This window comes from Camelus bactrianus, chromosome 17, assembly GCF_048773025.1.
Source record: "Camelus bactrianus isolate YW-2024 breed Bactrian camel chromosome 17, ASM4877302v1, whole genome shotgun sequence".
NCBI lineage: Eukaryota > Metazoa > Chordata > Mammalia > Artiodactyla > Camelidae > Camelus > Camelus bactrianus.
In genome coordinates, this window is record NC_133555.1 from 27,159,286 (window position 1) to 27,177,792 (window position 18,507).

Genomic DNA, 18,507 nt, shown 5'->3' on the forward strand with positions numbered 1-18,507 from the left:
TCCCAGGACAGCCCACCAGAGAGGAATTCACCAGGGATCCCCCAGAAAACCCAGCCCATGGACTGTTTTCCCCAACATAGGGACTGCTTGTTGGGAAACCAGGATAACAAGCGCCCCTTCCCCCCTGCACTCCCCCAGCCTGAGGGGCCCTGGGCCCTTGTCTCCAACAGGCTTTTCAACCACTGTCTCTCTCCCCGACAGAAGCCTTTCTGGAGATCTGGCCTTAGGTGTACACAACATCTTCCTGAAATCCATCAGGAGCCTGGGCTCAGAGGAGCAGATTGCCAAGTGGGCCCCACTCTGCAACAAGTTCCAGATCATTGGAACATATGCCCAGACAGAACTGGGGCACGGTGAGCAGGGGCTGCTGAGTGCAGTGTGCAGGTTGTGCACCTCACAGCTCCGGAGTCACAGATCTGTGTATTTCGTGTGAAGAAGTTACAGCAGGGGGCAGTCATGGGTCCTGAGGAAGAGGTGGTTTTCTCTAATTTATATGAACCCACTTTATGAGCCAGCAGCGGAGCAAGTCGTTCCTTCTGGAAATGTCAACCACCATCCTTATCATGGGCTGGCCATGTGTCCTCTGCACAGCCCACCGGTGAAAGGAGACTACAGCTAGGAGCTACCCCTACTCCATACTGGGCTGGTGCCCGGGAGCTCCAGGCCCATCTAGACGCTGCTCCCCTGGAGAGATTTCCATCCTGGCCCAATGTTTAACACCCCTCTTTCATTTCCAGGGACATATCTTCAGGGCCTGGAGACTGAAGCCACCTACGATGCAGCTACCCAGGAGTTTGTGGTGCACAGTCCCACGACGACGGCCATCAAATGGTGGCCCGGTGGCCGTGAGTATGCATTCGTCCCTCAGCCCCATCTGTCCCCAAGGACAACAAAGTGGACAGCACTGACTTTGATGTCCAACAGACCTCAGATCGATTCCCTGTTCTAGGCTGGTGACCTCAGGCAAGTCAGTTGCCCCCCTGAGCCCCCAGGTTCTTATTCAGTAAAACAGAGGGGATGTGAAGAATTTCATCAGTGAGTGGCTGAGCGGCCCCCGGGGGAACTGTGAAATAGCAGAGGAAACCAATCCAAACTCTGGGGGGTGACAGTCAAGGCCTCTCTCTCACACACAGCACCCCACCCAACACACACGCCTGGCCTTGTCTCAGGCACCCCCCCACCCCACTCCTCTCATCAACCAAGTTAACGATCAAGCTTGCCACCAGCCAGCGCACAGGGTACACAGTCAATGAGGAAAGCGTCCCTCCCTTCCCCAGCTCCAGACACCCAGAAAGGCTCAGGCCCCCCCCCAGCGCCGACCTGGCCGCTGGTGCCACATCACCCACTGTGGCCCCCGGGGGGGCCTCTGGGACTGTGCTCCCCAGAGTCTCAGGGATTTGCCAAGCCCCAAGGCCCTCTTCCTTCGATTTGAGAATACACATCTGAAGACCCATCTGTGGCACTTGAGGATACATTAGGTGAACCCTAATATGGAAAATAAATATATAATGAGCGTGAGGAGTCCAACTAAAGCAGAGAGACAGAGACATGAGAAACCTGCAGAGAAGGAGGAAGACTGAGAGGGAGAGAGAGGTGGAGAGACAGAGTAAGAGAGCAATGCAGGGGGCGGGGGTAGGAATCAGTGTCCACTGACCAAAGTGCAGAGAAAAGAAAACAGCCTTTGAAATTAGGCAGGTTCAAATCCAGGTTCTGCCACCGCCAGGCCAGTGACCTCGAGCACTTTACTTCATTCTCTGAGCCTTGGTTTCCTTAACCGGAAAAAGGGACGCAGTATACCTGTCCTGCAAAGACTGGAAAGCACCAGCACAGGGGCTGGACCACCTGGATATTAGTCAACGCTAGTCATCTGTGTTCATTATTATTAGGTTGATGGCAGAGTAAGTCATTAATAGGTTTTTGAGGACAGGAAAAAAAGCTTGCTTATTTCACAGTGCCTCTTGCAAGTCACTGCTAGATTTGTTTGGCTCTTTGAGGGTAGTTCCTCCTCTTCGCGTTCAGTGACAACTTGAGGTCCCAAAGGTGCCCATCTGCTGGGGTGGGGGCAGCGATGCACATGTCTCCCCATGATTTGGAACCCATGTTCTGATCCCAGATTCTGACACACATACCCCAGAATCTAGGGTGTAAAAATCCTCCCTCCACAATTTCAAAGAAAATAACTCAACAGCACACACTTCAGTCAGAAGAATATGATAAAACCAAGTTTTAAAAGATGTCAAGCTTTCCCAGATTGCTCCATTTGGGGTGTTTTCATTCACGTCCATAGCCTTTGCCAAGCTTTGCCTTTGGAAGGAAGAGCAGCCAGAGGGTGTGGAGGGCTTTGGTCCCCTCAAGATCTCATCAGCCTCCGTGAGCCTCCATGCCCGTGGAGATCCTGCCTGCATATTGCAGGGTGGTTGCTACACAAACCTGACTTGCAGACATGACCTCCAGTACCTCCAGCCACCAAGTCTCCATAAATCCCTCCCCGCCAGTGCACTCTAGAGCCAGACACTGACATTAAAGCTCTATGAATGGTTCCAGCTATTTCCAACAATGAGTCAAGGCCTTGTGAATCAAGGAGTATCCTGACCAAGCACCCCTGGGCTGCCCTGGATGCTACCTCCTCCAGTGCCTGGCCCCACCAAGCCAATCCAGTCCTCAAGCTTCTGAGCATCCTGTTCCCTCTGCCTTGCACACCCTGTCCTATGTGGTTCTCCTGGAAAGCACCCCTTGCCCTCCAGGCTCCTGTGCATCCTCCCCTGACCCCACACCCTATGAGGCAAATCAGACAAAGCCCCATCCCATCTCATGGAGTGCCCTGCCCTTCCCCATGGTCCTCCTCACAGATTGGGCCCACATCCAGGGTCTTGATGGGGGAGGGTTCGCTTGTCTGCTCTGTATACCGGGGATCACGCAGAGCCTCTCACCTCTCTGCCTCAGTGGGATGGTCAGCCACCCATGCCCTGGTCCAGGCCCAGCTGATCTGCTCAGGAGCCCGGCAGGGCATGCATGCCTTTATAGTGCCCATCCGGAGCCTCCAGGACCACAGCGCACTGCCAGGTAAGCCCCTGTTGCTTCTTCTAGGACCCCTGCCAGGAGATCCCTACCAGACCCCAACAGGCCTCCAGTCTTGGGGCACCAGAGGTCCACGGGAGAAACTAGGATATGTCTCCCTCGGGCAGAGAGGGGCCCAGTTGTACCTGTTAGACCTGGTGCTAACTGGCTGGGTGACTGTGAGCAAGATTCTGCACCTGACCTCAGCTTGGTCACCCGCAAACAGGTGTAATAACCCCAATGTCACAGGCCGCTGTGCGGCTTAGATGAGCTGGCATGCATGTGTGGTACCTGACACACAGCAAGCTCTCAACCCAAGGACGTACCCATCTCCATCTCCTCCTAGGAATCACCGTTGGAGACATTGGGCCCAAGATGGAATTTGACCACATGGATAATGGCTTCTTGCAACTGGACCACGTGCGGATCCCCAGGGAGAACATGCTGAGTCGCTTTGCACAGGTGGGCTGAGGGTGGCATGCATATTTACCTACAGTGTGGCCTGGACACAACCAGTCACTGAACAGACGCCAGCTGAGTGCTAGAGGACATTCTGGAGGTCCCCATTTTGCCAGGCATTATCACGTGGGGAGGTCCAGGGTGTCCCAGGAGAGGAGCTGTGAACCGAGCCACTCAGACAGTAGCTATTTTGCAAGGAGCACAGGAATGTTTCCGTTTTAACGCAAACATCCCTGGCTGGCGGTTCACTATGTCTTTTCCAGGTGAGGACTGTGGTACCCACAGTTCTGGGCATGGGGCAGGCTGGGGAGCCTTGGCTCAGACCCATTGCCTGTCCTTGGTCCACCAGGTCTTGCCAGACGGCACCTACATCAAGCTTGGAACAGCAAAGGCCAACTACCTCACCATGGTGGTGACGCGGGTGGACATACTGTTGGGCGAGGTCATACCGATGCTAGAAAAGGCTTGCGTCATTGCCATCCGCTACTCGGTTGTACGCCGCCAATTCCGGATCCGGCCCAGGCAAGGGGCGCCCAGAGGAGCTGCCGCAGCCAGGGTTTCCTTGGTCCCACAGTGCCTGCCCCCTGACACCAACCCTCCTCCAGAGTGGGGTGCTGGGAGCACGCATTACTCTCCCTTGCACACATACCTGCCTGGACCTCCCCCATCTGGTCTGTGGGGTCTCTGTCAGGCTCCCTCTGATCCTGGCTGACTGGCTGGCGCACCTCTGTCTGTCAGTGTCTGGTCACACAGGGCTTTGTGGGACTGTATGTCTTTGGCCCTGTACCACCAGCTCTGCCTCAGTCTGTCTGTCCTAGTCCAGCTGGGTCCAGCACAGCTGTGACCGGTTGAATGTGTCTGGGATGGCTAGGTGCCGAGCTGTGGGTGAGTGTGGCTCCCGAGTTTGTTCTGTCAGATGTGAGTGATTGTGTCTGGAAAAGCCCAGCTGCCACTCTGATTGGACTGTACACAGCTGAGGTTGGTTCTGTCTGGCTGTGACTGTCAACCTCTGACGGTGGCATGTCCACATTTGGATCCGTTTTGTGGTGTGTGGCTGTGTCTGGCTAATAATCAGTCCGCTCCACGGTTACTGCAGGCCCCTATGCTGCATGAGCCTCAGGCACTGAGGGCATGGCAACGGACAAGGCAGGCGCCGTCCCCACCTCGGAACCCCACCAGACCCAAACCCACACCCTCAGTGTTACTGATTAGGCTCCACGTATTTCCCAGCACACAGCAACTGCACCTGGACAGCAAAATGTCAAGGTTCAAATCATCTGGGGTACAGGGCCACAAGCCCTCAACCGAAATCCTTAAGATCAGATATGTTGGAATTCAGAACTTTCCAGATTTTAGCAGGATAATACGGTGCATATATTGTAATTTTGTAAACCTACTCCACAAGAGGCAGCACCCATTAAGTAAACATGTCAATATTTCTACAGCAAAACGTGTGGATTTCACGTTAGATGGGAATTTAAGATTATCACTACCCTCACATCAGTCCAGGTCAAGTTTTGCCGTGAGTTATAAAAACCATCCATTTTAAAGGCGTTTATGGCACTGGGGACATGGGAAGGCAGATGTAGCACGTAGCGATTAATCGCAATCTTCCCTCAGCGACCCGGAGGCTAAAATCCTGGACTACCAGACGCAGCAGCAGAAGCTCCTCCCTCAGCTGGCCACGGCCTATGCGTTCCACTTCCTGGCGAGCAGCCTCCTGGAGTTCTTCCATCGCTCCTACAGCTCCATTTTGGACAAAGACTTCAGCCTCCTGCCTGAGGTACCTGCTGCCTGCAGTGGGCTGGACGAGGAGGGTGACTGGAACTGTCCTCCCACTGGGAAGCAGCCCCCATGGGCTCGTTCACTCCGCCCCCCCCCCGACTTCCAACATCCCAGGGCCCCCTGGGTGAACTGTACCTCAGTATACAAATCCACCCACATCTGGCCCCCAGAAAGCTTCAGACATATTAGAGGAAATAATCATACACAGCGTACACAACACAGGTGCACAACCCCTGGTGTGACTTTGAAACCCAAAAAGGTCTGAAAACCAGAGGTCGTTTAGAACTCATTTGGTGGCAATTTGACCTGAATTAACCTGATTTATCCCACTACATGTGAAAACATTTTTCAGCAGAAATATTAACATATTGAATTTCTAAGGCTGCCCTGGACTCCTCTAGTAGTCCTACATATAATCTACCTTAAATGCCCTGCTTTACCTTTCTAAAATTCAAAACAATATTCTGATTCCAAAACATATCTGGCCTCTAAGGTCTCAGATAAAGGACTGTGGACTTACATATACATTAAGGTTTAGTCTGTCCAGGCCATGTGCTTTATAAACATTGCTTCATTAATCCTTCCAACTGCATAGCACGCACCATTTGTATACCCATTTTGTAGATGAGGGAAGTGAAGCACAGAAAGGTTAAGGGACACAATCTTCCACCTAAGGACTTGAAAGTCTGAAAGATGGGAAAGGGCTTTTAAGAACCAAAAACTCAAACCAGGTCTGCTGCCTGGCAGCCCCTCCTACAACCCAGGGCAGTGGGTTGATGGTGGACCTCCATTCCCAAGGCCAGCTCTCCAAACCCCTGCTTGCCAGCAAAATCCATAGCTCTTAGATGATAGTGAGCCTGATCCAGGAAGCACCTCTTCCCGAGATCCTGGAGACACTGGCCCAGACAGTGTTCCTATGTTCTTCTTGCCCCTACAGCAGGGCTGCCTCTTTGTATGACCTCGGGCGAGTCACATAACCTGAGTCACAGTCTTCTCACTCGTCAAGCTGTGAGCTGACGAAACAGGGCTTACCTCACAGAGCTGTGCTCAGTATACAGTAGGCACTCCGTAAATGCTGAGCATGGTTGTTGCTGGAGGGCCCCCTTTGCCGCCTAACTCCCTCCCTGTCCTCACAGCTTCACGCACTGAGCGCAGGTGCCAAGGCCATGGTGACGGACTTCTGCGCCCAGGGGGCGGAGCTGTGCCGCAGGGCCTGCGGTGGACACGGCTACTCGAAGCTGAGCGGCCTGCCCTCCCTGGTCACCAGGGTGGCAGCCTCCTGCACCTACGAGGGTGAGAACACTGTGCTCTACCTGCAGACGGCCAGGTAAGGCCCAGGCCTCTGCCCAGCCCCCAGGGACCCCCCCAAGCTCTGCGGAGCTGAAGTACCTTCTGATGCCCACAGATGGAGCAGACTCTGGGGACTGCCGATAGGAGACTGTCCAACTCCCTCAACATGTCTCCAATCCATCCTTTTCTCCCCAGATCCATGCACCTCCCAGCCAGGCCGCCATCCCTCTCACCTGGACAACAGCATCAATCTCCTCACTGGCCTGCCGCTTCCACCCTGCCCCACCTCAGCCCTTTCTCCACAGGCAGCCGGAGGGAGCTTTTCAAAGCCTAGAGAAGATCACATCCTCCCCTTGCTTGAAATTCTTCAATGGCTCCCACAGCTTGTAGGGAAATGCCACAGTCCGCGCTGCGGCCTTATGACCTGGCCCCTGCCTCCCTCTCTGTCCTCTGCTCACCTCCGCCAGCCACACGTTTCTCTTTCCCATGCTCACTTCCCTCCCGATACTCCCTGCCCCCAGGTTGTTGTACAGCTGTCTCCTCTCACCCTTCAGGTCTCAGCTCAAATGACCCCTCCTCGGACGCCCTCCGTGACCACTCCGCCTAGAGTAGCCCCGTCCAACCCTCTCACTCAACACTGTCCTGTTTCCTTCAGAGCCATTATGACAATCAGAAAGCGTCTCTTTTTGTGTGACCTGGAGCTCCTTGAGGGCAGGGAGTCCACCTGCCTTGTTCACTGCTGTACCCCAGGTTTGGCGCAGGGTCTGCACCAGGAGGCTGCAACCTAAAAGGCAGGGAGAAATGGCTGATTCCACTTCCTCCCAACAGGTGCTTTCTTTTCATCCCTCTTAAGCCTGTGGGTCTCGTGGCTGACAAGGCCTCCCTCGTGCAGGCTCAGGTGACCAGATGGGGCGACTACATCTCCATGCAGGGAGAAAGGGCTTACTGGCCAATATGTTACATAATATTTCTTTAAAGCTTTTAAAATATATACTTATTGGATTTTTTCAAATCACAAAAGGAATACAAAATCATGTATTAGATACTCTATGCTCTGCACTGTGCCAGGAACTCTGCAAGTTCTATTGCGTTCAGTTTTCACAAGCCCCCCTGTGAGGTGGCTCTCATCCTCATCTAGAGAGGGAGAAACTGAGGCTGAGGGAAATGGAGGAAATTCTACAGCGTCACATAGGTCTCAGTGGAGCTGCACAGAAATCCAGGGCTGTCTGACCCAGACTACAACCACTGCGCTGTCACAAGGGAGAAGCCGAGTCACCTGTGATTCTCCAGTTCATGTTCACATCCTTGCATCTATCCTTTTATCAGCTAAGAAAATTTAATTTCCGCAGTCACCATACAATTCATCATAAGTCCCCAAATCACAAGATCCTAACCAAGAGAAAAGATTGATCAGATATCAAAAGGGTTTATGTTCAGGAGCTGAGAGTGTCTGCCCAGCTCTGCAGCCCCAGCCGCAGCCGTTTCTGAGCACACTACAGCCCGGGCATGCACTTCGGCTTTGGAGTGAGAAGCAGCCATCAGTAGGGACCTGGGGAAGAGCCTGGGTGGCCTTGGTTCTCCTACAGGGAGCATAAGAGTGCATGCTGCTGGGAGAGAGGGGTGCTGGGCTGTCCCACAAAGCTCCCCACCCCCTCACCTGCCTGTACCCCTGACCCCTAGGTTTCTGGTGAAGATCTACCTGCAGGCTCAGGAGTCCCCAGGCTCCACATCTCAGAGGTCTCTCCCTCAGTCTGTTGCATACCTGACTGCACCTGACCAGACCAGGTGCCCAGCCCAAAGGGCTGCCGACTTCCTCCACCCAGAGCACTACACCATGGCCTGGGCACACGTGGCAACCAGGTAAGCTGGAGCTGAGAAATCAGCCTTCCCAACCGGGGGCAGACTCCTTCCCACACCAGGGCCCTTGGGATTGGCTGGGTGGGCATTGGTGGACACTCTTCCAAAAACCACCCCTACCCCAACCCCCTCAGTCCTCTCAGCTCCTACTGAGAGAAGGGAAAATCACGGCCATTAGCCATGGACCACCTTCACGTCCCCATTCTGGTCAGGATAGTGGAAACACATCACCCCTCTGACCAGTGCAAGGAATTTTTTTTTAACATTTTTTATTGATTTATAATCATTTTACAATGTTGTGTCAAATTCCAGTGTTCAGCACAAATTTTCAGTTATTCATGGACATATACACACTCATTGTCACATTTTTTTCTCTGTGAGTTATCATAACATTTTGTGTATATTTCCCTGTGCTATACAGTGTAGTCTATTCTACAATTTTGAAATCCCAGTCTATCCCTTCCCACCCTCCACCCCCCTGGTAACCACAAGTCTGTATTCTCTGTCTGTGAGTCTATTTCTGTCCTTTATTTACGCTTTGTTTTTGTTTGTTTGTTTGTTTTTGTTTTTGTTTTTTAGATTCCACATATGAGCGATCTCATATGGTATTTTTCTTTCTCTTTCTGGCTTACTTCACTTAGAATGACATTCTCCAGGAGCATCCATGTTGCTGCAAATGGCATTATGTAGTCGGGTTTTATGGCTGAGTAGTATTCCATTGTATAAATATACCACATCTTCTTTATCCAGTCACCTGTTGATGGACATTTAGGCTGTTTCCATGTTTTGGCTATTGTAAATAGTGCTGCTATGAACATTGGGGTGCAGGTGTCATCCTGAAGTAGATTTCCTTCTGGATACAAGCCCAGGAGTGGGATTCCTGGGTCATATGGTAAGTCTATTCCTAGTCTTTTGAGGAATCTCCACACTGTTTTCCATAGTGGCTGCACCAAACTGCATTCCCACCAGCAGTGTAGGAGGGTTCCCCTTTCTCCACAGCCTCTCCAGCATTTGTCATTTGTGGATTTTTGAATGACGGCCATTCTGACTGGTGTGAGGTGATACCTCATTGTAGTTTTGATTTGCATTTCTCTGATAATTAGTGATATTGAGCATTTTTTCATGTGCTTTTTGATCATTTGTATGTCTTCCTTGGAGAATTGCTTGTTTAGGTCTTCTGCCCATTTTTGGATTGGGTTGTTTATTTTTTTCTTATTGAGTCGTGTGAGCTGCTTGTATATTCTGGAGATCAAGCCTTTGTCGGTTTCACTTGCAAAAATTTTCTCCCATTCCGTAGGTTTTCTTCTTGTTTTATTTCTGGTTTCCTTTGCTGTGCAGAAGCTTGTAAGTTTCATTAGGTCCCATTTGTTTATTCTTGCTTTTATTTCTTCTAGGAGAAAAATTTTTAAATGTATGTCAGATAATGTTTTGCCTATGTTTTCCTCTAGGAGGTTTATTGTATCTTGTCTTATGTTTAAGTCTTCAATCCATCTTGAGTTGATTTTTGTATATGGTGTAAGGGAGTGTTCTAGCCTCATTGTTTTACATGCTGCTGTCCAGTTTTCCATTTGCTGAAGAGACTGTCTTTATTCCAATGTATATTCTTGCCTCCTTTGTCAAAGATGAGTTGACCAAAAGTTTGTGGGTTCATTTCTGGGCTCTCTATTCTGTTCCATTGGTCTATATGTCTGTTTTGGTACCAATACCATGCTGTCTTGATGACTGTAGCTCTATAGTATTGTCTGAAGTCTGGGAGAGTTATTCCTCCAGCCTCTTTCTTTCTCTTCAGTAATGCTTTGGCAATTCTAGGTCTTTGATGGTTCCATATGAATTTTATTATGATTTTTTCTAGTTCTGTGAAATATGTCCTGGGTAATTGGATAGGGATTGCATTAAATCTGTAGATTGCCTTGGGCAGTGTGACCATTTTAACACTATTGATTCTTCCAATCCAAGAGCATGGAATATCTTTCCATTTTTTAAAGTCTTCTTTAATTTCCTTCATCACTGGTTTATAGTTTTCTGTGTATAATTCTTTCACCTCCTTGGTTAGATTTATTCCCAGATATTTTATTACTTTGGGTGCTATTTTAAAGGGGATTATTTCTTTACTTTCTTCTTCTGTTGATTTATCGTTAGTGTAAAGAAATGCAACTGATTTTTGAACATTAATTTTGTAACCTGCTACCTTGCTGAATTCTTCAATCAGCTCTAGTAGATTTTGTGTGGACCTTTTAGGGTTTTCTATATATAGTAACATGTCATCAGCATATAATGACACTTTTACCTCTTCTTTTCCAATTTGGATCCCTTTTATTTCTCTCTCTTGCCTGACTGCTGTGGCTAGGACTTCCAGGACTATGTTGAATAGGAGTGGTGATAGTGGGCATCCTTGTCTTGTCCCAGATTTTAGTGGGAAGCTTTTGAGTTTTTCACCGTTGAGTACTATGCTGGCTGTAGGTTTGTCATATATAGCTTTTATTATGTTGAGATATGTTCCCTCTATACCCACTTTGGCGAGAGTTTTTATCATAAATGGGTGTTGAATTTTATCAAATGCTTTTTCTGCATCGATTGAGATGATCATGTGGTTTTTGTCCTTTCTCTTGTTGATGTGATGTATTACTTTGATTGATTTGCGTATGTTGAACCAGCCTTGTGTCCCTGGGATGAACCCCACTTGGTCATGATGTATAATCTTTTTTATGTGTTGTTGGATTCTATTTGCTAAAATTTTGGTGAGGATTTTGGTGTCTATGTTCATCAGTGATATTGGCCTATAATTCTCTTTTTTTGTAGTGTCTTTGCCTGGTTTTGGTATCAGGGTGATGGTGGCTTCATAGAATGAGTTTGGGAGTATTCCCTCCTTTTCAATCGTCTGGAAGAGTTTGAGACGGACTGGTATGAGTTCTTCTTTGTGTGCAAGGAATTTTTAAAATCTTTAGGTTCTTACTGTGATTTGCAATACAAAGAATGTACCCATATGGAAATACTACAAATGTATCAGTATGTAAATACCAGGAAACAAAGCAATACAGTTGTCTCACTAGGGATCTATCTCTAGAGGATTGGTTCCAAGACCCCTTTAGATACCAAAATCTGAGGATGCGCAAATCCTTAATATAAAATGGGATATTTGCATATTTGCGATATTACATGTAGGTGTATGCATGTAACCTACACATCCTCCCATATACTTTAAATCATCTCTAGATTATTTACACTACCTAACAAAATGTAAATGTTATGTGAATAGTTGTAAATACAATGCAAATGATATGTAAATAGTTGCCAGTGTGCAGAATTCGAGTTTTGCTTTTTAGAACTTTCTGGAATTTTTTCCATCCTTGGTTGGTTCAATTTGAAGATGCAGAGACAGTGGACACATAGGGACAACTGTACTCACATGTTTGAAACACCCCACAATCTAAAAATAATTTTCAAAAATATGTCTATATCAAGAGAGAGAATTTATTTCCAGGGACTAGTAGGCTCCAGGGAACACAGACAAGACCAAGGACTCCTCCATTCTGTCATTCAGCAAATACTGTCAGGCATTACTGGATGTCAGGAGTATCCAAACACGCCAAGGGCTGGGCATAGAGAGAGGTCGTGGCCAAATCCAGACACCCAGCTTGGAAAAGAAGGAGAAATTTAACTACCTAGGAGACCTTCTGAGCCCCTCCCCAACTGACACACCAAAAACAACCTGGAAAGAACAGTTTCAGTATATAATAAGAGGTCTGATACCCCAACCCATGGTCCCAGAGATGGTCAGTAGTCATTTCAAGATCACAAGCAACTCGGAACATTCATTTACTTTTTTCTACAAATGTGTCTACAATATGCCAAGCACTGTTCCAGGCACTATGCATCTATCAGTAAACCAGGCATCACAGAACTGACATTTCAGTTGGAGTAGTGGTGGGCGAAATAAGGCTGCTCAGGTTAATTAAAATGCCATCACAGTTGGCCCTCCGTATCCACGAATGCAGAACCCGTGGATGGGGGTGCCAACCGTATTATGCCGTTTTATACAAGGGACTTGAGCATCTCGATTTTGCCAACTGCGCAGGTCCTAGAGCCAATTCCCCTGCAGATACTGAGAGACAGCTGTATGTTGCTTTCTGCTTAGAACTCAATGTGACGTGTGCTCTTCTATTTTGTAACAAAGCAAAGTAAGCTTAATAAACTTTTGCATACAAATTCCAAGGGTCATGAATGGATAGGCAGGGAGTAAAAAAAATAAAATAAAGGTTAACTAAATGACAAATGATCAATTTTGTGGTTTGGAGGACAAGGGTTGGTTTTCTGTCTCTCTCTCTCTCTTTTTTTTTTTTTCTTTTAAGGTCATTTAGGTAGAACTTGGAGCAGATTGGGTGACCATCAGGCCTCACTGGCCGTTAGAGAAAAACCACTCTCCTTGCTTGGCTATAGGAAGTCAGTCAACTGCATGGCCTGAAAACACTGATATCAGGATGGAGTCTGTATTAGAAGAGGGGTGGCACCTGTCCAGGGCCCTGAGATTTTACAGCTGGGAGGTCAAGAACAGCTCTACTCTTTACTAGCTCTGTGACCCTCGACCAGTTAGCTAAGCTCTCTGGGACTCAGTTTTTCCCCACTGTAAATGGGGAATGCCTGCCCTTAAAGGGTTAAAGAGATAATGCATATCAAGTATTTAGCTTTGTAATACAAACAAATGGTCACAAAATGGGAATTATTTCTGCTTCTCCAGGACCACAGGCAGCCTAGGACCAAACGCTAACAATCTCTTCCCCACTCAGTTAAGAAGCAAAACCTTTTTTCTTTGGCCTTCAGGCTCATAAAGGACTCAGCGCATCATTTACAGACTCTGATGAAATCTGGGGCGGACTGGCACGAGGCATGGAACCAGACCACTGTCATACATCTCCAGGCTGCCAAGGTGAGCTGCCCATCAGCTAAAGCTGCAAGGGAGCCGTTTTGTTCCCCCAGCAGGCTACCCTGCTGAGAACATCTGAGCTCTGCCATTATTCCCCAGCCTTACTCAGTGGCTGCCCTCATTTCACTTCCAAGGCTTTAGTCCAGGGTATTTTAATTAAAGGACTTAACTCCAAAGCAATCTTGCTAGCAGCTCTTAGGGAAAAACGTAATGAGGCAGTGTTATTGGATTTGCTTCAGGTTGTTCAAATATTTCCTCCCAGATAGAAAAGCAGGTCAAGTCTCCCCTCAGCCCCAGAGCCAATCCTTAGATGTCTGATTCAATTTCCACTATGTTTTGTGTTTGTGCATAATTCACAGTCAGCAAATATTTGAGCACCCACTCAACACCAGCCATCAGGCTGGGCACTGGGGGCTCAACAGCGCCCATGAACAGCCACAATCAAGGGAACACTGTGATGGGGAAACACAGGCTGCCACGAGACCCCAGAGCAGGTGCATGTGTACTCACCTTGAGGAGGCATAACAGGCCAAGACTGCAAGGATGAGCTGAAATTAGCCAGGCAAGGGGTGGAGGTTGTGGCTTTGGAGAGGAAGGTTTCTCAGCAAAGAGAACAGCAGGTGTGAAAGGAGGAGGCAAGATAAGGCATGGTACTTGGGAGGAAATGCACATCCTCCTAAAGAGGACCTCAAGGAAGAAGACAAACAAGGAGAAGAAGGAAGGGAGGGGGAGAGGAAAGACAGGCAAGGCCTGGGACCTTCTGCACCATTGTGAGAAGTCTGGGTTTTATTTTCATTGCAACTGGAAGCCTTCGCAGGGTTTATATCAAGAGAGTGGACCAATCATATTCATTCTACAAGGATCCCACAGGCTGCAGGGGGAGAAATGGATGGGAGACTAGAGGTCAGTGAGAAGCAGGCAGCAGCAGCCTGGCCAAGGGGTGAGGGTAGTCCCGGCCATGAACTTGGCAGAGGGCATGGAGAGAAGTGGGTAGATGCAGAGATATTGAGGGAGTAGAAGGGACAGGCTTCAGGGAGTAATGGAGCAGGAAAGAGGTAAGAATGACTCCCGAGCTCTAGCTTAGGCAGCTGGGACCCTGGCCCCACCTACAGCTGGGAAACCAAGGTGACCATTCACTCCTCAGGCATCAGGCCCAGAAAATGGCAGCCTTAGAACAGGAGAGCCCTGAAGTGTTTTGCAGCAGCCCCTGCCGGGCAGGGCCAGTCAGGCAGGCTTGAGCATGAGCGCCACCTGGTGACCTGCCACCTCCTCTCACAATGGCCAGGGACGGTACTTAACTTTGCCAGCCACCATTCTGCCCTGTCCACTGCAGGGGCACTCCCTGCTGTGCTAAACGTCCTACCAACACAGAGGAGGCTGAGCCAAGGCTGTGCTCCACCAGACATCAAAAAAGGAACCACAGTCACCCATCATTCACCTGCCTTCAAACAGACCAGACACTGCTTGCCAGGGTTACTTCATTTAATACACACGACCCTGAGAGCGAGAGGAGCACAAACGCAGTTTTAAGGATAAGTGGCTTGCTGGGACGGTGGTGCCCAAGCTGAGTCTCCAAAGTCGTAATAGGCAGGGAAATCTGCCCCTTCTGGTCTTTGTGCCCTGGGAGGCCATCTCCTCTACAGAAATCTCAAGCATCCAACTGGGTTCTATCTGGAAACCATAAACGTAGAGGTAGAGTGACGGCAACACAAGGCAGGTGGGGAACAGAGGCAGAGGGTGGACAAGGAGGAGTGAACCCTGGCCTATATTCTGGTCCCAGCTCTGTGCATGACCTGCCATGTGACCTCAAGCAGTCCTTCCCGCTCTGGGCTTTAACTTCCCTGACTGTAAAGGGGCACGGAAGAGCCCTTTAGGCTCTGATGGGCTCTGGTTTTATAATCTCAGGCTCTGCCCTGAGGTCAGTCCTTAGAACCACTGGAGCAAATGCTGGTACCCATTATAATCTAGCCTCAGTCTCCAGTGGCTTTGGCAATGCAGGGTAGTGGTTAACAGTATAGACTTAACCAGGAGGCAGATCACTTAGTACCCACTTACCAGTGACCTTGGGCAAAGAACTTAATCTCTCAATGCCCCAGTCTCATCTGCAAAGTGGAGCTAATAACAGTCCCCACCTAGGAGGATAATGAAGATTAAATGAGTTAATACATGTAAAACTTAAAGGAGCACCTAGCGTATAAATGCTACACATCCCATCCCCAACCCCAAATAAGACAGGAGGCAGGACTGAAACCAACACACACACAAAGTAAATAAAGTTCACTACGTTCAGAACATGGTGCCAAGGTTTGGTTCAGCCTCTCCATAAAGGAAGAGGCCAGTTTCTGTCTCTGGTCCTCCTCCTGCTTTGCAAGGCGGAGACCCAAGCCCTCGGGCAGCTCTTCATCACTCCAATCCTGAGAATTTGGGGATGTGGCCCTCGCGTTAGAACAGGGAAACAGGGCCTAAATGAAAAAAGTGAGAGTCTCCAGCTTTGCCAAACTGAGTCCAGTTTGAGCACTAGGGGCTGTTTGACCAGGGGCAGTAGAGCACATCCACTCCTTTTCCACATCCAAATGGTGCAAACCCAGCATGGCTGTGAGCACCCCAGGTCCAGGTGGCAAAATGGTGCTATTGGCACCTGCGCTTAAGGCCTCCCGGGAAAGGCAGGTCCTCTCTAAGTGAGAAACTTCATCAGGTCATTGGTCTGTTGAAGACTTTGGTGGCTCCCTGGCCTGCACAGAATAAAACCCCAACCGCGTCATTCACAGCCCTTCACTGACCTAGGTCCCCACTGCCGGTCCACCCTAACTTTCAGAGTTTCCCGTCATCACCTCACCTTTCCGCGGGGATGCAGCCTCATTAAACCGCTGCCACCTCCTGAAAGTACAGCCCTGTGCAGGTGCCGCTCCCCCGCCCAGGATGGCCTTTCCCCCACTCCTTGTCCCCCTGGGTAAACTCCCTTGACCCCTTGAGACACTCTAAGCCTGGCAAGTCACTACCAGCAGTATAGGCGTTACTGGGGAGTTCCCCCCAAATCTGCATTTTGACAAGATCCCCAGGTAATCTGTATCCCCCTAAAAATTTGAGAAGATCTGTTTTATATGCTCTCCTTTTCTCTCTCCCTTCAACAGAACTCATATATACTACCAGATAAAGATAATGTGCATTTGTCTTAGGGAGACGGGGATTATTCAAAATACTTAATAACCAGTAGGGCAGGGGCACCGACCAATCAGAAAAGACTTCAGGCCTAAGGGAAGCAGGGTCTGGAAAACCTCCTGCTGGATCAGTCATTAATCCTCAGTTGCCGGGCTGTGTGAGAAGGAAGTCCCTCTGGCTGGCAAAGGGGGGGCAGTGGTCACTTACCAACCAACATCAGAGTATTATTTTAACCACCAACAAAGCCTGACTGTTGCATTTGGGCTAAATAATAGCACTGCTTGCTTACCTCAAGGAGTTTTACCCTCTGGCTGGGATAAATTTCATGTATATCTTGAACCCCTACCTTCTCACTCCAAGGTGCACTCATATACACACACATACCACTGCCTTGAACACGGCAGATAATAAATAGCTGTTTTCTTGAGAAACATGGTGTTTTTTTTTGAGAAAAGATGCTGTCCCCAGGCCAGCCTCCAATCCTCCTGGTATTCTTTCTCTCTACTTTCAAACTTACTTGAAACTGCCCTAAGCAACACGAGGAAACTAGGGCCAACTTCTAGAGCCCACCAGCCCCTAGCACATGTGCACGCAGTACGTACACACATACGTGTACACACACACACACCCGTCAAAAAGGCTCAGAGGCACAGTGAACTAGGAGAAAAGGCGGCTGCTTGTCAGCCTGCTGGGAAACAGATGACCACAGCAAGCTCATTCCAGCAGTCTTGCCAAGCCCCCAGGATGACTTCTGGATTCAGAAATCAGAGACTAATGCATCTTTGTGTCTTTGTAGGCACACTGCTACTATGTCACTGTGAAGACTTTTACAGAAGCTCTGGAGAAACTAGAAAGTGAACCAGCAATTCAGCAGGTGCTCAAACGCCTCTGTGATCTCTATGCTTTACATGGCATCCTGACTAACACGGGCGACTTTCTCTATGATGGCTTCCTATCTGGTGCCCAAATAGATGTGGCGAGAACAGCCTATCTGGACCTGCTCATCCTCATCCGGTGAGTGGCCAACCCTCACCCTAAACCCTCTGTTCACTTCACGCTCCAAAACCTTGCTAAATGGGGTCTGGCAAAAGCAACAACAGCCCTGGAGAGCATCATTACATCCTAGCATCAGTGCACCAACACAAAGCACTATGGTTAATGAAAGAAGAAAGGGGAAAAATTAGAACTAAAAATGCTTAAGAATAAATTACCTACTTCAATTGAACTCTTCAACACTGTCAAGGAAATAGGAATAGGGTCTAAAGAACATATTAATAAAATGAAGCATACTACATATTAATATATATTAATAATATTAATGAGACTTGATCATAGCTAATACTTAAGGAACACTTATTTGTTACAGACTCTATGCCAAAAGCTTTTACATACATCATCTCATTTAAACCTTGCAGTCTTCTGAAGTGGATATTGTTATCACCCCATTTTACTGGGGAGGAAATTCAGGCTTAGGGTCTAGGTCACTGAGCCCAAGGAGGGGCTGGGCACAATGCAGGACCTGTCTGCCCCAGAGCATGTGCTCTTAAAACTGTATGTGAAAGTGAAAGTTGGGCTACTGTTTATTTCAAACATACCCTTGCCTCTGTTGAATGTGCTTAAGCAAATTCTACTCTTACTAAATTGACTACACTCCCTTTAATGCCCCCTCAGCTTCAAAATTACATTTTTTTAACCTAGTAATTCATATACTGATTTATAAAACAATAATACAAATAATTTTTAAGTACAGCATAATTCAGTACAGCTTAGGGTCATGATACACTAATGCAAAACTTTCCTTCTGTTACTTTAAATATAATTTAAATAATCACTTTAAAAACATATAAAGCCAAAGCCCTGACATGACCAGGGTACTGGAAGAAATAGAAATTAAAACAATGCAAATCAGCCACCATTGTCCACAAGATGGAAAATTAGCTAACTTGAGAACATAACATTTTCTGAGCAAAATATGATGC

The 18,507-nt window shown here is 48.4% G+C and overlaps 1 protein-coding gene across 10 annotated transcripts in view; it reads left to right on the plus strand.

Moving 5' to 3' along the window:
* Positions 1-18,507, plus strand: part of ACOX2 (acyl-CoA oxidase 2) — a 30,267-nt gene that overhangs the window by 3,026 nt on the left and 8,734 nt on the right. For 9 of the 10 annotated variants that reach the window (XM_074344590.1, XM_010968311.3, XM_045505318.2 and 6 more), the window contains 10 exons: positions 202-353; positions 738-845; positions 2,944-3,063; positions 3,404-3,519; positions 3,866-4,038; positions 5,137-5,299; positions 6,438-6,628; positions 8,272-8,451; positions 13,267-13,372; positions 17,325-17,542. In XM_074344590.1, the coding sequence (XP_074200691.1) occupies positions 202-353; positions 738-845; positions 2,944-3,063; positions 3,404-3,519; positions 3,866-4,038; positions 5,137-5,299; positions 6,438-6,628; positions 8,272-8,451; positions 13,267-13,372; positions 17,325-17,542 (1,527 nt within the window). Of the gene's footprint in view, positions 1-201; positions 354-737; positions 846-2,943; positions 3,064-3,403; positions 3,520-3,865; positions 4,039-5,136; positions 5,300-6,437; positions 6,629-8,271; positions 8,452-9,089; positions 9,341-13,266; positions 13,373-17,324; positions 17,543-18,507 lie in introns of those variants that run through there. The other variant, XR_012499947.1, reaches the window with a different exon arrangement.